Here is a 27,041-nt window from a genome sequence, read left to right on the forward strand (position 1 = left end):
CGGACCCCCTTAAAGGTAATGCTTTGTGGTCCCTGTTGTGTGGGGGGGTCCTAGCCACCAATATTTTTTAATGGGGGGCCCTGACCACAAATGTTTTTTATGGAGGGCCCTGACCACAATTTTTTTATAGGGGGCCCTAACCACAAATCTTTTTTTTATGGGGGCCCTGATCACAAATGTTTATTTTAATGGGGGGCCTGTCCACAAACATTTATTTTAATGGGGGGCCCAGACCACAATTTTTTTTATGGGGGCCCTGAGTACAAATGTTTTTTTAAAGGGGGGCCCTGACCACAAATGTTTTTTTTATTTTTAATAAATGTGGGAACCCTAGACACTTTTTTTTTTCTTTTTTACTGTGTTGTGGGGGGTGGACCTGTAGGTGGGGCTTGCGGTGGGCCCAGGAAACTTTGTCGTATGGGGCCCTGCGATTTCTGATGGCAGCCCTGGCTACATGTGCCACAGTACTAATACAATTATCATAGGCACCTGCAGGGAAATTTTTCAGGCCGGGGAAAAGTCATCAACCAAGGGCTGCCTGTTTCCTAGACGATGTCTTTGTATATAACAATACCTAGGGCTTAAGTTAATGACAGGTCTGAGAGATAATTTGTAGAATTTATCGGCCTAGGTTCAATACTGACATCATGCCTTTGGGAACTCTTGATTTCTTGGTAGCCCTTGATTTCCCTGTACTTACTTTGTGCCTCAAAAAAATGATCAGGCTACTGTTCAATTAAACATCCAACAACTATACCAGATTGTTATTAAATTATTTATAAAGGGAGAAGCCGTATAAATGCTGCTACTAAAAATCAAGACTGGCTAACCGGAACAGAACTGCCAATCAACAGGAGACTGACTGTAAACATGAGCCTTTAAGCTTTTCCTAACACAGAGGGGCTAGGGTTGCCATTAGCCCAGCATTTCACAAGCCTATCTGGTAACAAATATTACAAATATTGTAATTACCTGTTGTTCCAACCCCCACTCACAGGTCAGCCCTGTCCTCTCTTTTCTGCCCCCCCCCCTCAACTCACCAAATTTCATCTGGATTAGGCATAGGGTTTCCCACCTAGACACTATTTTACCAACCTGACAAGTAAAATGTTACTTGATGTCAATGTTATTAATGGAGGGAACATGTATTTTTCCATGTGGCAACCCTTAGTGGGGCAGATTCATCCTGCACTGCTCATTGCATTGCATTACCCTCCTCCTTTTGCAACCCTGGCGGTCTCACCCCACTTCTATATTCCCTAACTAGATTTATTCTCTAGTAAAAGAAGTGGGGCTCAGCCTGGGACACTTAGAGGCACATTCACACCCCCCCACCACCCCAGATTCACTCTCACTGTAAGGTTGTCACATAGAAGCTAAAAAAATAGCAGCCAATGTTGGTGCCATTATTAAAAAAAATCACAATGTACTTTTTCCCTTGGGCCCACCCCAGTACCTGTTTTAATGTATTTTCTCTAGCCCTTTGGATTGCTCAATCCTGCCCCTTTATGTCCCGGCCTGCCTCTTTTGCGTCTTCAGTTTACCCCCTTTAAAAGAGAACTAAAGATTAACTAAAGAAGTAGCTAGAAATGTTATACATTATGTTTTGGGCTTTTGTACCAGCCCAAGGCAACCGCAACCTTTTAAAAGTAAAGATCTGTGTCTCCAAAGATGCCCCAGTAGCTCCCCATCTTCTTTTCTGCTGATTCACTGCACATGCTCTGTGCTGCTGTCACTTACTGAGCTTAGGGACCCACTCACAATATACAGTACACATAGAATAGAAATGTCACAATATAAGGCTGATTAGTAATTAATACAGATAATTACTACATGGCAGCACATAAACCAGTGCAACCAGCATCAGAATTTAATAATCAGCCCTGTAGCATCAGCTTATATTACAGACCAACCTCATTTTCTGCTTGATAATTTGCAACGACCCCTAATCTTAGCAGCAACAGCTGCGCAAAGCCCACTGAGCATGTGCAGTGTCACAGACAATCCTAACATAATCCAAGATGGGAAACACCTGTAACAACTTTGAAGGCCTGGACCATTATTACTATAGAGATGCTGAACCTTTAAGCTGGTTCAATAAGTTCAGTATATAAAATATGGCATTTCTACCATATTCATCCTTAGGTTTTAATTCTCCTTTAAAGGACAAGGAAAGTTAAACTAAAGAAGTAGGCTAGAAATGTTGTACCACAGCCCTTTAGCAGTAAAGATCTGTGTCTCCAAAGATGCCCCAGTAGCTCCACATCTTCTTTTCTGCTGATTCACTGCACACGCTCTGTGCTGCTGTCACTTACTGAGCTTAGGGACCCACTCACAATATACAGTACACATAGAATAGAAATGTCACAATATAAGGCTGATTAGTAATTAATACAGATAATTACTACATGGCAATACACATGACACGTGACCAGGCTACGTAATAACCCCTATTGGTTACCAATATACCAAACAATTAAACAATTATTTTTTTCCTCAGGTTCACATAGAATCCAATTATTATAATTATTTTTAACACATATTTTAAAAGCACCAACCTATATCAGAGTGACATTAAACAGAAGATTGTGTTATTGCAGGTATGGAAACTATTATCCAGAAACCTTTTATCCAGAAAGCTCAGCATTATGGGAAGCCGTTTCCCATAGAATCCATTTTATCCAAATAATCTAAACCTTTTCTCTGCAATAATAAAACATTACCTTGTACTTGATCCAAATTAAGATATAATTAATCCTTATTGGAAGCAAAACCAGTCTGTGGGTTTATTTAATGTTTATCTGACTTTCTTGTAGACCTAAGATGTGAAGTTGCAAATTACGGAAAGATCTGTTACCCGGAAAACCCTGCTGTCCAGCGGCCCCCCGCCCTCCTACTCTGACGCGCCTCTCAACGCACACGCATGAAGGAGCTCATGTGCCAATGACACCACGCGCATGTGCTGACGGCAATGCATGGTGCCAAATTTTTTTTTCCGTAGAGAGGGGTTTTCAGGAGAAGGGGTCTGACCCCATGAGGGTCGGGCCCACCGAGGTTTTTCCTGGTGTCCCGCCGGGCCAGTCTGACCCTGGATGTAGCTTCATCTTATCAGTTCACCTGGTCTAAGGTGGCGAAGGAAACTCTGGCCGAAGAGATAACATTCTGTAAAATGCAAACTTTAGTAATATAGTAATCATCGTTCACATGAGCGAAAATGCGTCTGAGGAAAGGGCACAAAACTGCACTTGCGACGGCCCCTTTCGCTAGCGAATTGTCGTCTACGCCTGTTAGTAAATTGGCAGTCTCCCTGCGGATTGGATTTCTCGTGAATTTTCGCTAGCAATGGCCACTTTGTCCTTTAGTAAATCTGACCCATAATGCTTCCCTGTTATATTTTTTCTGCCTTACTTACATTCTGCAGTGCTGATCAAAGTCATACAAACTTTACAGACATGGGAGAAGAACTATGTGATATGAGAGAAGTGGTTTAGAAAATACAGACAGTTATTCTTAATGGGATCCTGTCATCGGAAAACATGTTTTTTTTCCAAAATGAATCAGTTAATAGTGCTACTCCAGCAGAATTCTGCACTGAAATCCATTTCTCAAAAGAGCAAACAGATTTTTTTATATTCAGTTTTGAAATCTGACATGGGGCTAGACATTTTGTCAATGTCCCAGCTGCCCCTGGTCATGTGACTTGTGCCTGCACTTTAGGAGAGAAATGCTTTCTGGCAGGCTGCTGTTTTTCCTTCTCAATGTAACTGAATGTATCTCAGTGAGACATGGGTTTTTACTATTGAGTGTTGTTCTTAGATCTACCAGGCAACTGTTATCTTGTGTTAGGGAGCTGTTATCTGGTTACCTTCCCATCGTTCTTTTGTTTGGCTGCTGGGGGGGGGGAAGGGAGGGGGGTGATATCACTCCAACTTGCAGTACAGCAGTAAAGAGTGATTGAAGTTTTTCAGAGCACAAGTCACACAACTTGTGGCAGCTGGGAAATTGACAATATGTCTAGCCCCATGTCAGATTTCAAAATTGAATATAAAAAAATCTGTTTGCTCTTTTGAGAAATGGATTTCAGCGCAGAATTCTGCTGGAGCAGCACTATTAACTGATTCATTTTGAATTTTTTTTTTCCCATGACAGTATCCCTTTAATGATTGCTTTAGGCCTATAAGGGGGGGGGGGTCTTAAACAAAAATCTATATGTAGACTAATGTTAAGTGTAACTTTCTGCATCATGTATGCATGGTCTGAATCTGAATTTGTTTTACAGGTCCTAGCTCTGGTCTGGTTGCTAAGCTCACTTACCTAGCAACTAAATGTCAGAATGAAGGATAATCTAGCCTTTCACTACATCTGCTTTTGGTTGCAACATTTGAGGATGATATTCTAACTCTTGCCATAATGTTAACAGAATGACACCATACAGGTATGGGACCTGTTATCCAGAATACTTGGGACCTGGGGTTTTCCAGACAACAGATCTTTCTGTAAATTGGATCTTCATACCTCAAGTCTACTAGAAAATCATGTAAACATTGAATAAACCCAATAGACTGGTTTTGCTTCCAATAAGGATTAATTATATCTTAGTTGGGGTCAAGTAAAAGGTACTGTTTTATTATTACAGAAAAAAACAAAATCATTTTTAAAAATTTGGATTATTTGGATAAAATGGAGTCTATGGTAGATGGCTGTTACATAATTCGGAGCTTTCTGGATAACGGGTTTCCGGATAATAGATCCCATACCTTTTTATTCATAAAGTTCAGTGATCTCAGTTATATGCAAAACACACCAACTTCTTTTAAAAGCCCAGATCCTAAAAGCTGCAATAAATTATTTTTTACACTAGATGGCAGCAAAGATTCTTTTATAATTTAATTGCATCGCATGTCATGTCTTTATCATACGTTGAAATATTTGATGCAGAATTAGCGGTTTAACTCTCGGCTAAACTCATCTTGATATCACTTTTTAAGAGTTAGCATAATATTTATTCCTATATTCATGTTATAGAGAGTACTGAAACTTCATTATATATTTCATACGACAATAAATAAGAATGAAATAGTAGAGTATTTAAAGGAACCACCTGCCATCTGTAATGTGAATTAAATATTATAAGTCATACATAGTATTATATATAAAATATTTATAGAACAATAAATACTAATGAAATAGTTTATAAGGAACCACCTGCAATCTGTAATGTGAATTAAATATTATAATTAAGATATAGTATTATATATTATATATTTTATAGAACAATAAATACTAATGAAATCATATAGTATATAAGGAACCACCTGCAATTTGTAATGTGAATTAAAAAAAATAAAAAGTATTTTTTTCATGAAATAACCTAATGAACGTTGCACATTTTCAGCTTCTGTTCTATTTAGCTCCCAGGGGCCCTATATCTATTGTTACTTTCTGTAGAACATTACACAGCGAGCCTTCCTATGCTCCCACTCATCCATTAAGTAATATCAAACACATTATTATACAAGCCCTGCTAATGGGAACATACAGTATATACCATTTGTACAGGATATCTGGAGATGCTTTGGTTGCTGTTGTAACACCGTTGGCAATTGCCTCCTGCTGGGTTCTTTATATTGAAATTCATATAGAATTATGTAAGTTTGCAAATTGTTTATAGTTATTCCTTCTATTATATTCATGGGAATTAAAATGAGATCTAAGCACTATGATACAGGATATTCATACTTTTTTTTCTCCACTGGGTTTCTGTAATGAAAATGGATCGGCTGAGAGTTTATGTATCTGTTGTGTTTTATTATCCAGGCTTCTGTGAGGATTTCACTGGCTTAGCTTGCAATTGTACCTTGCCCTGGCTGCTACCGTCTCTTGGAATCGATGGATGCCACCTTCCTTTATAAAAATAAAAACTGGGTAAATAAATAGGCTGTGCAGAATAAAAAATGTTTCTAATATAGTTAGTTAGCCAAAAATGTAATCTATAAAGACTGGATTGACTGGATGTCTAACATAATAGCGAGAACACTACTTCCTGCTTTTCAGCTCTCTTGGTTTCCACTGATTGGTTACCAGGCAGTAACCAATCAGTGACTTAAAAGAGGGCCACATGGGTCATAACTGTTGCTTTTGAATCTGAGCTGCATGCTTAGGATCAATTGCAAACTCACTGAACAGTTATGTCCCATGTGGGTCCCCTTAAAGTCATGACTAACTCAGAGTTAGAGAGCTGCACAGCAGGAAGTAGAGTTCTGTTCTATCTTGCTTTGACATCCAGTCACTCCAGCCTTTATACATTACATTTTTGACTAACTATATTAGAAACATTTTTTATTTCGCACATACTATCTATTTACCCAGTTTTTATTTTTACACTGAACTGTCCTTCAACTAACTTAATTACAGACTTTTTGTGGTTTGTAGCTCAGAAGTGTTGTATCTTTCGGAAGAGGTGATAATGCGTCCAATAACATTAAAGGAGGGAGGAGCTCAGGGACCATGAAGCCTTTGGTATGGTGGTGTTTGTTTTTTTTACATTTTTGATACATTTATGATTGTTTTGTGCACCAAATTAGAGTCCTGCATCGGGACGGGTACTTGCGGAATACCTGCAAGGTAGTCGGGTTTTGGCCAGAAATTTCTGAGTGCCTGGTTCAAAATGACATCACTGTTTTTTTTGGGTGAGGGGTCAGGGGGTAAACAAGCTGTTTCCAGTTGGGTCGGGGAGTTGGTCTAGATGGCAGGGCATAGTGGGCGCGGGTCAACTTGCAGGTCGGCGGGTTCGGGTGGGACACGGGTCTGACCAGTGATGGTTCCAACTGCTTGCATTACTTCCCCCTGTATCCCACTGATGGTAGCCATGGACTCATGCTAGTAGCAGGCATGTGCAGGGAAAAGTAGATAAGCAAGGGGGCAACAAATTGCTTTTGGTCCGGAACTGGAATTCATATTCATAAAACTGATTTTGTACATTACACACAGTGTGCAATACCAACAGAGCAAAGTTCATGTAGACATTTAGCTCATATATATTACTATGTCTCATCGTACCATGTAAGTACATTGTAATTGCTACCTTTTCCATTGAAATGAATACTGTCATGAGCACTTTCCTCTACGCCAGAAAAACAAGGTTAACTCCGTCTGTATGCGCACGTAATGACGTGTGAATCTGAGCAAGAATTCTATGCATCTTTCCTGTCTGGAGACAGTTAATATACTTAATGCTTTTTAATCTTATACAGCTGGTTGTTTATGCAGTGTGAGCACCTGCTCCTTGTAAAGAACCATAACAACTATAGGCAGAATATAACGTTTAAGTGCAATTCGTTCATCCAATATGACAAAGCCATTCAGCACATATTCCTTTGCTCTGTTTAACACAGTGATCAGTTCATCCAAAATCGTAACCAGACGTCTACTGAATGCAATTAGCAGGAATAAAATGATTGCATATCAGTTAATTGCAATCAATCTACAATCAATGAATTCATTTTTTTAGACCTGTCTCAAACTTTATTTGCATTATCCAGGCACCTTACTGTACTGTATAAATCTTTGAGAAGCCTGTGATCAGATCCAAGTAGTGATGGGCGAATTTATTCGCCAGGCGCAAATTCGCTGCGAATTTTCATGTGCAGGGCAACACTACATAATATTGTCATTCCTTTAAAACACTTTTTTTTGGTGTTACTGTTCCTTTAAAGGGATACTGTCATGGGAAAAAAAATATTTTTCAAAATGAATCAGTTAATAGTGCTGCTCCAGCAGAATTCTGCACTGAAATCCATTTCTCAAAATAGCAAACTGATTTTTTTTATATTCAATTTTAAAATTTGACATGGGGCTAGACATATTGTCAATTTCCCAGCTGCCCCAAGTCATGTGACTTGTGCTCTGATAAACTTCAATCACTCTTTACTGCTGTACTGCAAGTTGGAGTGATATCACCCCCTCCCTTTTCCCCCCCAGCAGGTAACAAGGTAACAAGATAGCAGCTCCCTAACACAAGATAACAGCTGCCTGGTAGATCTAAGAACAACACTCAGTAGTAAAAACCCATGTCTCACTGAGACACATTCAGTTACATTGAGAAGGAAAAACAGCAGCCTGCCAGAAAGCATTTCTCTCCTGAAGTGCAGGCACAAGTCACATGACCAGGGGCAGCTGGGAAATTGACAAAATGTCTAGCCCCATGTCAGATTTCAAAATTGAATATAAAAAAATCTGTTTGCTCTTTTGAGAAATGGATTTCCGTGCAGAATTCTGCTGGAGCAGCACTATTAACTGATTCATTTTGAAAAAAATTTTTTTTCCCATGAGAGTGTTAAGGACAGCAGAGTAGGCTAAATGGGTACTCAGAAGACAGGACTAGAAACCACTGTTGACACCAATATGGAAATTTCATATAGGGGGTTATTTACTAAAACTGTTTTTTTTTTCTCATATTTTACCAGAAACAAATTCGACCTTACCCCCCATCCACGAATTTGGCTTATTCATTAATATTTCAGGTATAAAAATTGGATAAAAAAACCCTCACATTTTTGAATTTATCAAATTGCCACTCGAAACTCCCAAAATTTGTGGAGGTTAACCACCTCTTCAAATGGTTTTTTACACTAAAAAAACATAACTAGAAAAAATTGAGTTTTGATAAATAAACTCCTAAATGTTAATTTTGTCCTATGGTCCCTATTAACTTGCACTGTGTTAACTTAAATGCAGTAATAATATAATTAAATAATAATAATTCAATAGGGCGTTAGAGCTCAGCCACTGGTGGAGAATAAAGATTTAGGACAACTTAGCCTCCCCAAAAAAGATCAAGTAGTATATAATCCTGTATAGTTATAAGATCTTCCATGTAAATCATTCTACTGGTAGAAACCCCTCCAATGAAAAATGTCACCTCCTTTCCCTGAACTCTGTGTTGCTCGACTGAGCTCTAACACTCCATAGCACTAAATTGATTTTAACAGGTGCGGGGATTGAGATCTCACCCAGGCCCGCACCACCTTGGGGCCCGACTGAGCACTACAAGCCTAACGGGAGTGTTAGGGTGGAGGAAGTTTTCGGTGGCACGTGCAACCTGCAAATCCTGCACCTAGGTCCCATCACTGCCAGTTTCGAACTGGAACACTAGGGGCCCATCCAAAAACCTTAGACCAGGGGCCCACTCTCAGTACTATAATTCTTCCTCTCCTCACTCAACCTCTATTCTCCTAGTCTCTTTTCTTGACAACCAAAAGAGAAGAACAGCAGGCACTCGCAGATCCCACAAACAGGATTGTAAAAAAACTGAAAACTTTATTTTAGAGCAAAAAATGGACCAATACATAGCCTTATGCGTTTGGTGCCGTCCTATAATTAAGTGTCGGACAGCATGAAACGCGTAATGCTATGTATTGGGCCATTTTTTGCTCTAAAATAAAGTTTTACATTTTTTTTTACAAGCCTGTTTGTGGGATCTATAAGTGTCTGCCATTCTTCTCCTTTGGTTGGAAACCTCCACCTCGAGCTGTAGGTCTGAGGCATGAGCACCCAGACTCCACGTATTACTGGTGAGATAATAAACTCATAGGTTTTACACTGGGTTTTTCTCTTTTCTTTACATACTATAATCTATTACTCCATCTATTTAGCCTCTTTATACTCATATTAATAGGGAATGGCCACTAAATAGGCCAAATATTTAGCAGCATTAGGGCCCACTGGGAGCTTTCCTGGTATCCCGGTGGGCAAGTAACACACTGGCCACAACTACTTGTGCCAATGAGCTGCCAAATATATTCTGATGAAACTGACACATTGATTAAAGTAGTAAATACTCTACTAAATGTGCCCATTAGTTAAACACCTTCCTGACTGTCAGGAAATTCTAATATATGTGATTATAATAAATGTCATACATTGGCAATTCAACTATTGATACAGTAAGGGGCAAATTCATCAAGGGTCGAATATCGAGGGTTAATTAACCCTCGATATTCGACTGGGAATGAAAATCCTTCGACTTCGAATATCGAAGTCGAAGGATTTTGCGCAAATACTTCGATCGAATGATCGAAGGAATAATCGTTCGATCGATTACATCCTTCGAAACAAATGATTCGAAGGATTTTAATCCAACTATCGAAGGATTATCCTTCGACCAAAAAAACGTAGCCAAGACTATGGGGACCTTCCCCATAGGCTAACATTGGGGTCGGTAGCTTTTAGGTGGCGAACTATGGGGTCGAAATTTTTTCTTAAAGAGACAGTACTTCGACTATCGAATGGTCAAATAGTCGAATGATTTTTAGTTCGAATTGTTGGATTCAAAGTCGTAGTCGAAGGTCGAAGTAGCCCATTCGATGGTCGAAGTAGCCAAAAAAACACTTCAAAATTCGAAGTTTTTTTACTTCGAATCCTCCACTCGAGCTTGGTGAATGGGCCCCTAAATGTCTGTAATTAAGTATATCTTACTGATGTGCTGATGGATTTGTGGAAGTCATGGTACAGTATTCAGGTCTTTATTTCACTTTGCTCAACATAAACACTGATATCCAAGCCGCATACCCATGCAACTCACTGCATCTGAATGTCAAATAGTACTGATAATTCCCTGGTGTTTCTTTTCGTTGGGACTTTCTATGGCACCGCCAAAATGCATTTTCTCATTGAAACATTCAAGGCCAGAAATAAAACTTCTAAAAGTGAATTCCCAAATGGCATATGTTTAAATTGATTAACGGCATGCTCGTTGCGTGTTTCCTTTAGTTTGGCGAGGAACCAAGATGCAAATTTAAAGCCTGAAGACGAATGTAACACAACAAGAAGAGATTATTAAAAGTACAAGGTTCTAAAATTAAGGATTGTGGAAGACACAATCAGATAACAAGCCCTCAGAGATAAGGAGAGCACCTCGCGGAACTTTTTTTGTTAATCTTAATGAGAATGGGGGAAACATCTGCTACTACATAAAGATAGAAATAACACTAGAAGACAGATCTGTGGGCAGCACTTGCTTTAGCATGGCAGAGAGAGAGAGAAGTTTTTATACTGGACTATACATATGACATCCAATATCCCAGGCAGCCTTGGGAATATTGTCTCTGTATCCTCTTCTATCTAGCACAGCTAACTTTGATTGTTGGGTTGGGCTACCCAGCATAGGTGGCTACTAAAGCTTTCTAAAGGAGGCCATAGACGTGGAAATCCACTAGTTTGGCGATGTCACCCAGAATCCAATTCCAGGTTATCTGACAGCTGTTTGACTGGTTTCAGGCCTGCTTTGTTGATAGGGGCATTATAATGCTGAAAAAGGAAAGTACATTGCCCAAGCTGTTGCCATAAAGTAGAAGGCACAGAATTGTCAGGAATGTCATTGTGTATACTGTAGCAGAAAGGTTTGATTTTAATGGAACAAGGGGAAAACCACTGAAAACAGCTATAGCCTAGAATACATTACAGTTGCCATTAAGCAATCAAGCAGGTAACAGTCACCTAGCGTTTACCAAACCCATCCTTTTTAAGCACAGCAGGCCCATGCCCCCAAACAAAGCCAGAAATAGTCGGATTTTCGAGCTAATTCCATCGCAGTAAAATATATGGGTGAACTCTGCGCTCTGTGATGTAAATGACTAGCAGCACCAGCGTATATTTCGGGACCCACTCGTCCCTAATCGGGGAAAATAAGTAAAGGTGGCGGTGCGCTGTTTTAATGTTCCGTGCGTGCCTATAGAAAGAGGGATATACTGACTGGCCAGTTCAAAGTTCTGATACCTGCTGGACACCCGGTCTTTGTTCCTATGTTCCTACGTTCCTGATTCCTAGCTCCAGTCTGACCCTATTCCCAGGCCCGGATTTGCGGCAAGGCCGCATAGGCCCGGGCCTAGGCGGCAAAAAAATAGGGGTGGCATGCCGCCCAGCCGCATTATGGGGACGTGTGCGTCCCCATTCAATTACAGCAGCTGCGCCGGCGTTTTTTCACCGGCGCGCTGGGAAGGGGAGGTGGGGTGGGCGCTAGGACTGCGCGGCCGCCTGGTCGGACTGGATTAAATAAACTCATTACATTCAGTACCAAAGGAGGTTCCTTATTGTTAATTTAGCAATCTGAATTTTACTTACATTTTTTTTTTAAATCAAAGTAAATACTTTGCCAGATGGATAAGCCAAACGCTGCATAAGAGGAGAGCGCCGACCCCTTCACAGTGTGCTGCCTGCAAGGTTAATAAATAAATATTGTGCAAGGGAAATGATTAGCTGGTGACAGATAAATCACATAATCATATTTCTGGTTCCACGTGGCACTATTTATGACCCGCTCTCAGATATGCCGGGTACATTGTGCCAAGGAAAGCTCTGTTTCCTGTTGAACTTGGTTTCTTCTCTCTGGTCCCTCATTTTGCCAGTAAACATATTCATCTAAAGTGAATTTATGTGAAAGAAAACAGTTTGAAGCCTGGGAATCTCAGTTCCCTCAGTTTTGCTAGAGATGGGCTTGAAGAAGGATTCCATTTCTCTGGATGTAAATCTAGCGGTATTTTTGGGTCAGAAATTATAGCTTTTGTGACCACAGGCATTATTTACTATAATGCATTTGCACAATCCCTTTATGTCCTAGTTAAACTCTCATGAGTACCGCTTTCTACATTTGTCCTTAGGTTCCCCATAGTTCATTTTCCGGTTATACTGACAAGGGTACAAAAACACATTGTAAAAAGAATATTAATGCCACCAATTAACATAATATATTTTTAAAGTGTAACAAAAATTAAATATGGTCACCTATAAAACAAATCAGTGCATGGTTGCTAGGGTAATTTGGACCATAGCAACCTGATTGCTGAAATTACAACGGAAGAGCTTCTGATTAAAAAGCTAAAAAAAACTAGGGATGCACCGAATCCACTATTTTGGATTCGGCCGAACCCCCGAATCCTTTGTGAAAGATTTGGCCGAATACCGAACCGAATCCGAACCCTAATTTGCATATGCAAATTAGGGGTGGGAAGGGGAAAACGTTTTTTACTTCCTCGTTTTCTGACAAAAAGTCACGTGATTTCCCTCCCGCCCCTAATTTGTATATGCAAATTAGGGTTCGGATTCGGTTCGGCCAGGCAGAAGGATTCGGCCGAATCCAAATCCTGCTGAAAAAGGTAGAATCCTGGCCGAATCCCGAACCGAATCCTGGATTCGGTGCATCCCTAAAAAAAACATAAAAAATAAAAAAAACTGTTGCAGATTGTCTCAAAATATCACGCTCTACTTCATACAAAAAGTTAAATTAAAGGTGAACAACCCCTTTAAGGTACTTTTTTAAATGCATTACATTTTATTAAAGGTTGGCAGTGACTCAACAGGTTCATTGAGGTTTTTACCCTCTTATCACCATGACCATTGTTAGACTGGGTCTACTAGGGCCCTCCAGAGAACCCTAGGTTGGGCACAAGTATGCACTATATGCCACAAGAATATATAAGTAGAAAGGCTTTGCCGCAAGTCCCTGAAAGGGTTACATGTGGGACTCTGCATAATGTGACAGCACAACAGTCCTATATCACAAGGCTATAATCTATTTTCTGTAGCCTTCATTTCTAGTGATGGGCGAATTTGTCCATTTGCTTCACCACGAAATTTGCGAAACGGGCGAAAAATTAGGAAAATGTGAATTTTGACACCGGCATCAATTAAAATTCAAGCCGGCAGCTTGGTTAGTTGAATCAGCTCCCAATTCTCTACACCTGAGAGTCCTGGTGCAGGTACCTTGAATGGCCACTTCCCAGTTCTCTTGCAAAAAAATTCCTTGAACAGCACAACAAATTTTCTTTGACTAAAAAAGCCTTTATTTGGAACACTGGCAGGACCTGGAAAAGCAACATTTCAGGCTACACAGAGCCTTTTTTCAATCTTTTTTTTCCTATTAATTACAGGAACATGTCAGTATCACACAATTTGCGTCAGCATTATTAATAATTAAAAATACAGGAATCTATTATCCAGAAGCTCATCCATAAAGCTCCAAAATACAGAAATACCATTCTCCACAAAATCCTGTTTAAGAAAAAATAAAAATTCTAATTTATGTTTGACTTTTTTTTTAGTAGGTGTAAGGTATGGTGATCCAATTACAGAAAGATCCCTTATCTGGAAACCTATCTATTGTCTGTCCAACAATCTATTATTTATAACTAGCTAGCTATTGCTCTATCTATTAAATTGTTACTGGGACAGTGGCATAACTACAGTTGGTGGCTCCCCTGAGTCCCCCACAAGGGGTTTTGAGCCCAGGTGTACCCCCCGGTAGTTACACTACTATATGGAGACAGTATAATACAATTTTGACTGGAAAATATCATAGCAGTAGCATTTATAACTTCAGACTGCAAAATTGTTAAATGAGAATAAACATCATCTTTTTTATCACCATTAAAACAAAAGAGCACCACGCATAGATAGTAATTTAAAGTATAGCATGTCCAGACAACAAAAATCAACCCCAAAATGAGCAAAGCCTTTTTAAAACAAGTCATTCAGATGTCTTACCTTGCTTTTTGAAGCCATTTTACTCTTAAAATGTCATTTTATAATCCTCCCAACAGCACGAATGGAAGTAATCAATATGTGGCCTAGGCAAGTCTGTGGGGTTGACGGAGTCAGTTCAGCTTAGGTTTAGCGTAGTCAAACACTTTGGGGTGTAATATAACTCGAATGTAATTGATCTACGCTACTTAGATAAGATGAAACCGGCTCATTGCATTGCGAACTGGCAACTTCCACCACTTACAAATGGAAACATTTTAAACTACACATCGGCTCCACTATTTAATCAGGAATCTCCATCCAAAAACAACTTTTTGCAAACTTAAAACAATTTAAACTGCATAGATGTAATTCTAAACAGCCTATACATTTTTAAAAACATCTTGATCGGTTTAAAGTTATTTTTCCTTTAAAGCTATCGGCTCTCTGGTTCTGACTGTTGAAACAATGTAGGGAAGTCATTTCACCTGCAGTTCTACAACAATGTATCAGGAGTCAGAGCAACTTCTCCACAGCTTACAGACAGCATGCAGGAACTACATAACCCACAATGCATTGCAATGTGATGTCCCTTTCCTTATTGAAATCACGTGTGCAGGGAATTGTGGGGTTTGGAGGATGCAGGCCAAGGACAGATGGCTGTTGATACAAAGTAACAGTAGTCAGTCAACTCAGCAAAGTAGTCAGACAGATCAGCAGGGGGATAGGCTTAGGGAACTGTCAGAAACCATTAAAAATCATGAAAAGTCTGCATATGTTTTAATTGATGTATATTGCAAAGTTGCTTGAAATTAAGTTTACTTTTCAAAAAGCTTAAGTTATGTTTTTGTGGCGTTCCCCTTTAAATTCATTTTTACTATGATATAGAATTTCCAGTTGGTCTTCATTATTATTTTTTTTCTAGTTTTCCAATTGTTTGCCTTGTTCTTCTGACTCTTTCCAGCTTTCAAATGGAGGTCACGGACACCATCTAAAAACAAATGCTCTGTAAAGCAGCAAATTTATTGGTATTGCCATTACTCATCTTTCTATTCAGGCCTCTCCTATTCATATTCCAGTCTCTTAATCAAATCAGTGCGTGGCTGCTAGGGGAATTTGGACCCTAGCAACCAGATTGCTGAAATTGCAAACTGGAGAGCTGCTGAGTAAAAAGCTAAATAACTCAAACACCTGAAATAATCAAAAAAATTAAAACCAAATGCAAATTGTCTCAGAATATCACTCTCTACATCCTACTTAAAGTTAACTCAAACAACCCCTTTAAATATACTGATAAATAAGAAAGGCATAACTTATTTTGTGCACACTGGATTTATGCATTTTGCATTTATGATAAATATATGACTGCAAACTGCATGAGTCTAAGGCTAATGAAGCACAGGGCAAGTCATTGCATCAGCCCAGATGCCGCCACATGCTGGTGTCCAAATGCAGACTTGCGTGATACAGTGGAGAGGCTGTCTTTTATACAGGCCAAGAAGTAGCCCCATGTGGTACTAGCCCAACATAGTTTTCACCATAGACATGAAGCAAAGTACAGATCCAATTACCACCAGTCATGTTTTACCTCATTGAGGTCTTTAAGCAATCATATTGGTTAAAGTAAACTGTTTATGACTTGTAATTTCCTCTCCTACACTTACAGTCGATCAGTAAGGCCTTACAATAAGTCAAAATAAGTACATCATTCAGGAAAGGCAAATAATTAAAAAAAAGGAAGTAAACCATATTTCTCAGAACAATGCGTCTCTGAATATCCGTATTTGAATGTACTTTTGAGTGGGGACTGAGTGGGGACTGTGACATTGCTCACCCTGCTAGTAGTCACATTGATCACACAATTGTCCCTAGAAAACAATGGCAGCACTGGCTCTAATCAGGGCCGTTTTTGTATTTAGGCACTTGTGGGCTGTGGCTCCTTTAGAGGGGCAGCCCAGGGGTGCCTATATATATAAGAAAGCCTGAACAATTGCAGCTAAATCCAAAAGTGGAGCTAAATGGGGAAGGGGTTGCTACCAGCTCCTTTGGCAAGTAGACTGCACTGCACATGCACATGCACCAAAATACAGCCCTGACTTAGTAGAGACCCCAAGGTTTGGGTATGGTTTTATTCAGGTAGTTTCCCCTTTATTTGGACACCTAAGTGGTCATTTGATTCACCCAGGCAGCTATGTCCCTTCTCCTGGGTCCATTTTAGTTCAAGGTTTTGCCCAGTAGGTGGCAGTGTTTAACAGGGTGAACATGCATGCTCCGTAGTGATGTGTAGGTTGGGTTTTACCTGACCCGCACCCGACCTGAACTCGCCCGCCCTCCACTCGCAGACTCTGGGCTATAAAACCGGAAGTTGGAAGCCGGCAGTGTAAGATGGCGGCTGGGAGAGAAGAAAGAAGAACGCAACCCTGACCCGCCCACCACCCACAAATGGGGATGCGAGGTCGGCCCAAATCCCGCAGGTGTCGGTCCGCACATCACTAATGCTCAGGGCTCTCTTCCTGGATCCCACCTTGCAGGGAGATGGGTACAGGAGAGGATCTGAGTGGTGACAGACCACAAGTTAGGGAAAGTTTTATTAAGTGTCAGAAGTTTGTGTAATCGTCACTCTAGGAGTGAAAAGTTAGAGGCAGGTATTTAGTGAGCAGCTTTCTGGTTCCAACAAGGAGAGTTGTTGGGTTTAGCACCCTTGCAGTGATCAAGCCACCAGACAGGGACAAGAGTGGGCGATAGGGTTGCTACCTCACCACTTTAAAAACGAACACATATGGAATCCACAGCCTGCATGGCTAATTAGCAATTCATTTAGATGCATGATGCATGGTTGCACATATATCAGTTCAGTCTGCAGCATGCATCTAAATTAATTGCTAATTAGCCATGCAGGTTGTGCAGTGTCGGACAGGGCTGGCGGGACACCGGTGGGGCCAGCCCTGATTCCTTTTTCAGAAGCTGCTTCCGGCACGGCTGAAATAAAAAGGTAGGCACGGGCCCGGAGGGGGGCAGGGTTACAGCTCGTGGAGGGAGGCCAGAGGACACTTTGCACCTCGGGTGGGGAGGCAGCAGCCCTGGTGGGCTCCAGGCCCCCCAGTCTGACCCTGTGGATTTCATATTTGTTCAATGTTAAAGGGGTGATGTGGCAACAGTAGTGAGTGAGCTCAGGAGCAGGGAAAGTGCCAAGGAGCAAGGTACCCTAGATCCCTATTGCTGGGGAAAATCACCAAGACAGGTTACACTTCTCCCTAAAAAGGATCAACTAGAAGTAGCAGAAAGCGTGAAGGTTTCCTACCATGTGCTGTGATTGTATTTGTAGAGCTTTACTGCCTGACTGCTGTGAGCCATATCATTTGCCATTGTCCAATAAAGAAGTTATTTGTTTGAAACAATCATCCTGGACTGCTGTTACTTTCAGCCTGATTTATCTGTGCACCAGGAGACACCCAGGATCCACCCGAGGGTAAGGTGCTTAAAGGGGCATACACACGCAATACTGGGAGTTGCCCATAGCCTCAGGGTGCCGGGGATACACTAGCAGCATGTTACACTACTCACGCACTTCTCAGGTGTGCTATAGCTCTAATTATCACAAACAGATGTATCTCTAGTAATAAGTCAAATCAATTGGACTTGCATTGGTTTTTCTTGAAGATGTTTCACCAGTCATCCGACTGGCTTTGTCAATTCTAGTGATGGGAGAATTTATTCGCCGGGAGTGAATTTGCAGCAAATTCCCACAATTTGCAAAACCACTGCGAAAATTTTCGCCAGCGCCGTTTCGCAAATTTCACACATTTTTCGGCAAAGCAAAACGCCCCAAATTCGCCCATCACTACTCAATTCAGAATGCTGGTGGGAATCCAGTTGGATGACTGGGGAAACTTCTTCAAGAACAACCACAGCAAGTCCAATTGATTTGACTTATTTTTACAGATACACTATGACCTGGATGAATGAGAATCTTCACAAACTCAAATAGATTGTCATGTTTTATTTGTCTGTGGCATATTTATAGGTTTGCTACAGCTAGCCCACATAATATTGTGGCTTATGTGAAACATAATTGTAGAGAGATAATTGAAGGCATAATTGTGTCCCTGAAGTAGTTGCAATGCTTATATATATTAATAAGAGATAAAAGAAAATAGACTATTTCTGATACTATCTGTATGTTTTATTTTCTTTCTTACTTACGCTGAAGTGCAGACAAGTTCTGTGTTACAATTGTTTACATTACCGAAGAGACATCTAAGGGAATAAAGCAGTTTTCTATAAATAAATATACCGCCCCTTACAGTCAATTCGCTAACAAGTCTTTGCAGAGCAAATAAGGACGTCCCATGTCATGAGAAGATAAAGTGTATTTCGTTTTAGTTATTTTAAGGGATTAAGAGTAGCAGAGTAGCAAAACTGTTGAAGGATTATTCTGAACCTGCAACACTGCTAGATACTGAAAATAATTTTAAAGGAACAGTTCAGTGTAAAAATAAAAACTGGGCTGTGCAAAATAAAAAATGTTTCTAATATAGTAAGTTAGCCAAAATATAATAAATAAAGGCTGGAGTGACTGGATATGTAACAGAACAGAACACAACTTCCTGCTTTTCTGCTCTGTAGTTAGTCAGCGATTTGAAGGGGGGCCACATGGGACATAACTGTTCAGTGAGTTTGCAATTGATCCTCAGCATTCAGCTCAGATTCAAAAGCAAGTTACGTCCCATGTGGCCCCCCCCTCAAGTCATTGATTGGTTACTGCCTGGTAACCAATCAGTGGAAAAGAAGAGAGCTGAAATGCAAGAAGCAATGTTCTGGCTATTATGTTAGACATCCAGTCACTCCAGCCTTTATACATTACATTTTTGGCATTTTATAAAATGTATGTGGTATTTAGGGGGTGTGGCCAAAAAATGGGCATAGTCAAAAAAATCTGTTGCAGCAGATATTTTTGTCCCTTTCTATTTTTCAAATGTTGGGAGGTATGCAGAAGTGCAACAAGCAATATATAAATTAATATCTTTATTAACAAAAAATGGGACATACATTAATGCTGTAGGGTAAGAGTAAGAAGATGTGGGTATAACATGTACATAAATGACATAGAATGCCGAACAGAAGGAAAACCATTTAAAAAGCTTGTTTTGTCTAATATCTTTTCTAATGAATACAGACACAAAGTAATGAGAAAATAACAGGAAAAGGCATGTCCATTCCAGGATGGAGAAGAAATAATTGCCTCGGTTATAATTTGCTTACTGAATAAATGGGCTCATTTGGAATACACTTTACTTTATTACAGTGCAGTCAACCCTGCCTGATAACCTGCATGCTCCCAAAATGATAAGTAAAAAGGATGGCTTTCAATTATAGACACAACTGGGCAGATTTATTAAGATTCAAATTTTTAATTTTCGAGTTGGATTTTTGATTTTTTTCTTAAATAACCTCCCAGTCGAATTGTGAGTATATTAGAATGTATTATTAGAGTAAAAAAAAAAATTCACATGAATTCGAAATTCAAACCTTTGATAAATAGGCCTCCCATTTTGGATTCAGGCACAACAAGCAAACCACCAGAGACAAAGCACATGGTTCAGTTCAACTGCACTGAGACCCCAAAGCAATCAATAATTCACTTTTTGGATCATAAAAAGGAGAAGCAATTGGGACCATATTCAGTAGTATCTTATGCGAAAGTCAACGGGAATGGTGAAAAGTTGCATAATTTAAAAAGTGGAAAATATGAGAATAGTCCAATGATGCTTTCTGCCGACCTTTGATCTCTTCACTTAATTTAGTCTCTCTCAAGCCAGCTCATTAGTAGTGTTTAGAAAATAGGAGCTTTTTCTACATGCACCATAATCCATGTTTCTTCCAAGTTTTGCACTTACACACCAGTGCACACAATAAATTGGGGAAAGAATAATATTTGGACAGACCTCCAAATACCAGTATTCTCTTTCATTTTTAATGGTGATCCTACACTGCTTGCTGTGAATTATATGGCTTGTCTTGTGTTCTGTTAAACGTCCTACACCGTTTATTGTTGGTTTTTAAATGAAACACCAAAAAGTGTATGCATGGTTGGATTTTAATGAAGGCTTGGAGAGGCTAAAGACTCCCAACACCAATACATTTTCTACAGCAAACAAGATGGAGGTCTTGGATATATCAGGTCGCCATTGCATTTACCCTGAAATATACATGAACTTGGCACTAGTGATGGGCGAAATTTGCGAAACGGACTACGTCAATTTTGATGCCAGCTTTAAAGTCAATGGGTGTCCGAATAGTGTTGACACGAGCAACTTTTCCGTCGTGTATCCAAAATTCTCCCGTTTCGCTGAAAAATTCGGTGGAAATTTGCGAAACGGCGTAAAATTAACAAAACTCGAATTTTGACGCCTGCCTCAATTCACAGCAATTTTGACGCCAGCATTAAAGTCAATGGGTGTCTAAATAGTGTTGACACAAGTGACTTTTCCGACGTGCATCCAAATTTTTTTAGATTTTTTAATTTTCTCAGGAGTTTCACTAATTTATTTGCTGGTGCTGAAGCGCAGATATTCCCCCGTGAATTCACGCCTGGCACTGTATTTATCCTGCCATTTGTTCTGGGATGTATTAAATAAGCACCATATTTATCTTCTCATATGTTCTTTAGTTTTATACATGAATAAGCCACTACATTTATTCTAAAAAGTTGGAGATATGTTACATGTCACGTTCATCCTGCAGTGTGTATTATACGTGGAATTGACCCTGAGATACTAAGAAACTGTGTAGAAAATATATTTAATTAAACCCCCTCCCAAACACAAAACATACCCTCTGCCTATGCACTGTATGTGCTTCCTTCCTTAGATTTTTATTTTTGTGAAGAAATTAAGGATGTAGGTGAGGACAGGCTACTCGCATTACTCTCCACCTGCCTAATTCCTGAATCACACTCCCCAGTAAGTTTATCAAGATGTGTTACTGGTGGTGAGTGATCTAACTGGCCAGGCGGTAGGACAACATCCTGAAGGATTCTGGAAATTGCAGTGGACCCTAAGGAGAACAGAATCCTGAATTTAGAACACAGACGAGGGAAGTTACAGTTTAAAGAGTTGAAAAGTCTAAAGCAGTCCAGGTAAACAATCCAGAGATGAACGGAGGTAGGTAACCTGAACCGGAATTCAACCAGAAGGCTCCAACACCACAAGAGAAGCTGCAAGACAGCCAAGATGTGACTGATGCCATTGTTGAGAGTTCTTCCACTTCAAAACTGCCTTTAATCTGCAGAGAGACAGCTCATGTGAGCACCCCTGTGAGTATGCAGCCATTGGCAAGATATTTCCACAACTAAAATGGCGCAAACCTCTCCACCACAATGTAAGCTCTTGGACTGTATCCAAGAAATAGTGCCATGACAGGGTTACATAAAGTTTTAGTCAACATGGTGCTCCACTAGACAACATACGGTTAAAATGGCATAATGTACACAAATGAATCTTTTCTTGGTTCTAAAGACTTGCAAGCCTTGGACTCCTGACATCATATCACTGTGTTTCTATAACAGACGTCTGTTATGCCAGCGCCCGCAAATGTTATTACAAGGTTTATTTGAGACGTGCTTAGACACCATCATAATATTTATACAAAGACAGCTTTTTGCAAAGGGGCTCAATGGTCCGAAGGCTAAAGGGCTGCTCTTGCTAATTGAAGCATCACATTTTAGGGCAATTGAGAAAATTTGGTGGCTGCTTTTTTGGTAGCTTTTGGTGTCTAATTATAATTAAAATACTTTCATTGCTAAACAGATTGCAGAAACTCGATGCTGTTAATCATAAAATATACAATTCAAATTCCAGATAAAGCCGTCGTTATTTAACTATTCTGCTCATTTCTTTCTTCCTGAATGTAATCTCTGCTGCTTAAAACTGTTGTTTTAAACCTGACCTGTCTCCAAGCCGTTAACATTTTTTTTTTCTATGTGACGCTTTAGCGTGTTTACATTAACATACATTCCCTGGATTGGTTTGGTCAAAAATTTGGGGTTTCTGTTTTAAGTTATGGCGGCCTTTCATTATTAACATTATTAATAATTATTAATTATTAATCTACCTACCTCTATGCAGTGCCAGAAGGCTTTTAGGTATGTGGATTTGTATAAATAAACAGAGATGTGAACGTTTTACTTTTTAAAACACTGGTACTACAGGTATAGGATCCCTTATGCGGAAACCCGATATCCAGAAAGCTCCGAATTACGGAATGGCTGTCTCCCATAGACTCCATTTTATCCAAATAATTCAAATTTTTAAAAATTATTTCCCTTTTCTCTGTAATAATAAAACAGTAGCTTGTACTTGATCCAAACTAAGATATTATTAATCCTTATTGGAAGCAAAACCAGCCTATTGGGTTTATTTAATGTTTAAAGAAATTTCTAGTACACTTAAGGCATGAAGACCCAAATTATGGAAAGATCCGTTATCCGGAAAACACCAGGTCCTGAGCATTCTGGATAACAGGTCCCATACCTGTATTAATATCTGCTGTGGATTCCATTTTCTACCCAGAAATATAAAAGAGCATCCATAATCGTCAACATATTTTTTTCCAGCAGCGCCCCCAACCCTCAAGAATTCCTCACTTATTATTAAATTAAGAAATGACTGGAAATTATTTGGGAGATAGGAATAAAAGTGGTGTAGGGGCAATAGATAGTGGAGAAAGTAGCCATTAGCTGATCTACTTTTAGGGACTCAGTTGATTAATTTTACTAAAAGAGTTAGGGGTGTTTCCCTGCTGCTCCCCCTGTATATCATGGTAACAGGCAGAGAAGAGCAGCAGTATAGGCAGCTGCTATTAGAGATGGGTAGTGATGGGCGAACCGAAACATTTGTGAAATGCATTGAAGTCAATGGGCATCAAAATAATATTGACGCTTGTCAATTTTGACACGAGCGACAATTTATACATGTGCGACTATTTGGTCCAAATGCATTTAAGTCAATGGGCGTCTGAATAATTTTGAAGCGCAGCAATTTTAATGTGCACCAATTTTCTTTTTTAGCTGCGAATTGTTGCCGCAGTTTCGCGAATTATGTAATTAATGTAATATTCAAGAATAAATTCTGATAGTGGTGACTTTTCTAGGTGACCAAGTGAGAGGGAGGTAAATCAGGGGTGACAAAAAATTTGATTTAATAAAACTTCTTTACACAACTTCAGTTCCCTGCAGATGTCTCCTTCCCAAACCTCAACACCAATAGGCCCCAACATGGCCCTGCTTGCTCCAAGTCTGCAACCACCACCAGAGAACCTGGGAGAGGCGCTCAAGAGGACCGAGATGGTAGATAGTGATTAGCAAAAATCATGACATTTTGCAGAATTTCACTAAGAACACTGGAGTCCCGCAGGGTCATTGCAGATTTACTAACGGGTACAGACGCCAATTCAGCGAAAGAGACTGGCGCTAGAGGTCATTCACATTCTATAGCCAGGTGACTTTTCGCTTTGGCAAACGGAACATAGACTTCAATAGAGTTTTCACGTGATAAATACGGGGGAATGTAATTAAAGTGGCAAAGAGCAAAACAATTTGCACCAATAAGACTAAAAATCCACATCTCGCAATGCAATATTGTTCCTTAAAATGTTATTACATTGCGAATTTTAATTGCACATTGCGAATTTTAATTGCGCACTCTTAAGAAGTGCTTGAAGGTAATCTTTTGGAGCAAACATAACGACTTTTTCATTAAGAACTATAAAATTCGCAAACGGTCTTCCACTGTCGGAAGTGGTCGCTAAATAGTTTCTGGGTTTGCAAAAGCTATATTAAATTTGCGCTAAGCAAAATTTGTTTGCATTGCGAATAGTTTTTCTGTTAGCGACTTTTATTACATTCTCCCGATAGTGAGATACGTTTTTTCTTAATTGAATTACATCTCAAATTGAAACCCGTCCATGACTTTTCATGTGATAAACCTTCTTCTCACTGAACTGAATCTGCCCCAAAGTCTCCTATGGCAGCTGGTAGGTTTATTATTTAACAAAAAATATTTAATCTTCTATACAGGCACCTGAGAGCTACAGCACAAAAGCTGCTGCCCTAGGCACAGGCCCTTGGTTGCCTACATATAAATATGGCCCTGGTGAAAGAATCCATACATAATACTCACACAGTTCCATGCCAAACTGTTTATTGCTCCAACCATGTATGTTCTATGATACTGAGCGACCCTTAGGGTGACTTGTTTATCTGATTATAAATATTTCTTGACTTCCATCAAAAGTAACGGCAGCTGACAAGCGAATCATTACTTTAAACTACTGCCAGGATTTTTCAGAGCTTCGGCTATTGCTTTTTAGTATAAACCTGATATTTCAAAATAAACATAACACAACAGAACAAAATATCTATTACCTATTAACTATTCTATTAATCTATTAACTACTAGTGCTGTTACTTAAAGAAGGAAAGCGTAGCTGACCGTACCTGCCGCACAATGCTATTGGAGGTTGTGTCGGACGATGTGCTGCCGTCAGATCCTTTGAATCTGTGTTTCCGTCTTGCACCTTTTCCATAAGTCTGAAAAATAGAAAATAAAATGTCTGATTTATTGATACCTGATCAGCACGCAGAGCAGTTATGCTTCACATTTGGATAATTTGTTGACGAAATACAAGTTCAGGCAACTTCTTAGATTCCGAAATGGTACTGTAAGGACCCATAGGTTTAATATGTCCCTATGGCTTTAAATCCCTACACTTCCTTAACTCCCTAGTTGCTGGACAGATGCCCATGTATTTAGTTTTCTAATTTACATGTGTGTATCATTGGCCTATTGGTCTGTGACCACTTCCTGACACACTGTAACATAGTGTCTGGTTAGGGGTGGATCTTCCTCTTTGGCTTCTGGTTCTGACCCAGTTGGATCTGTTCCAGGGAGCCTGGGTGCACCAAGGCCCAGTAAAGCTGTTCTGCCCTAGAGAGACCAGTACCTCTAGTGATAAGTCTGGGAGCAGTGACCCTGTGAATGAAACCAGCTAGAGACAGGATAAATATTTATTATAGTAGTCTCTAGGAGAGTAAGATAGATAGGGTAAATAGCATGAGCAGCCTGTGCTCCTACAGGGATTGTAGTAGGGAGTAGCTCTCCCCTTGGCTCTGAGTTTGCCTATAGTGAAGGGACCAAAGCTGGATAGGGAATCAGGCTTTAGATTTAATCTCCCTGATTATTCCAATGTATGAGATCTGGACCACACCTGGGCATTCCATCCTAGAGGTGCACCTTCAACTACCCTATTACTTCCAAAAGGTGCCACATTGTGCTGTCGCTGCTTAATTGCCCTGGCTATTTAACAACTGCAATACCTTCCATTTGTGGATCTGTGATCATTAATCCTGTGGATCATTTGTCTCTGACAAATAAACGTTCTATTGTTTGCTGCAAGAACATCCTGGCGTCCTTTCTTTACGTTTAAGCACAGTAGCCTGTGTGTGTTGTATTTCAACTACACCATACCTTCATGACTTCCACTTAGCCAAGGCCCTGCCTGTCATGTTAGAGTCCAATGTAACCCATGTTCTATCACTATAGTCAAACATTGACCCTTGGTGCTTGAACTAAAATACTGATTAGTGCCTTTAACTTTACCCACACTCAGTAGGGCTCATTTATCAACACTGGGCAAAATTGCCCCTGGGCAGTTACCCATAGCAATGAATCAGTGATTAGCTTTTTAAAGCCAGCTGCAAGTAGAACAATAAATGCAGCAATTTCATTGGTTGCCATAGGTTACTGCCCATGGGTAAAATTTGCCCAGCCTTGATGATTGAGCCCCACTGTCAAAACGTATATACAATTTATATTTGTTAGTAATTCAAGAAGGAGCCCAACTATAATAAAAAAAACACCTGAATGCTACTTAGGGTATGGACACACATACGTTTCTCTGCAGCGTTTTCGGCGCGGTTCACTGCAGTTTTTAAAAAAAATGGACCACTGCGTAAATATGCTTAGCGGTTTCAAGTTTAGCCAATGGTTCTTATGCTAGCATATTTACGCAGCGGCCGGCTTTTTAAAAACCGCATGAAAATCTTCAAGTGTGTCCATAGCCTTAGGATTCAGAAGATCATTTTTCAGATGAATTATTTTGCTACATGCACAATATGCACACAGATTATCCCTGATCCATAAGGGTAGAACTACATGGGCGATTTAGGTCCGATCTGACGCTACGCGATGAAACGCTGCCATCAACTCAGATGCAACAAAGATAAGGTTAGTTATAGGAATGTCGGATGTAGTCACAGGATGCATGCGACACGACTGTTAGATGCAAACGCTGCGACTTCATCTAAGATTTCTATTTCTTACCTTATTTCCGGCACATCCGACTTGACGCCAGTGTTTCGCCGCGTGGCCTCGGATCATAAATCTAACCTCTGGATAATAGATTTCTGGATAAAGGTTCCCATACCTGTACAATAATGGCTATTGCCCCTGGTAGCAGAGGTACATGAG

General features: G+C 39.9%; 1 protein-coding gene across 4 annotated transcripts in view; it reads right to left on the reverse strand.

The window, feature by feature from the left end:
- The window catches only part of cacnb2.S (calcium channel, voltage-dependent, beta 2 subunit S homeolog), a 186,561-nt gene that overhangs the window by 148,137 nt on the left and 11,383 nt on the right, over positions 1-27,041 (reverse strand). For all 4 annotated transcript variants that reach the window (XM_041567433.1, XM_041567429.1, XM_041567434.1 and 1 more), the window contains exon 2: positions 25,010-25,102. In XM_041567433.1, the coding sequence (XP_041423367.1) occupies positions 25,010-25,102 (93 nt within the window). The remainder of the gene's footprint in view (positions 1-25,009; positions 25,103-27,041) is intronic.

Source organism: Xenopus laevis, chromosome 6S (genome assembly GCF_017654675.1).
Source record: "Xenopus laevis strain J_2021 chromosome 6S, Xenopus_laevis_v10.1, whole genome shotgun sequence".
In the NCBI taxonomy this organism is placed as follows: domain Eukaryota; kingdom Metazoa; phylum Chordata; class Amphibia; order Anura; family Pipidae; genus Xenopus; species Xenopus laevis.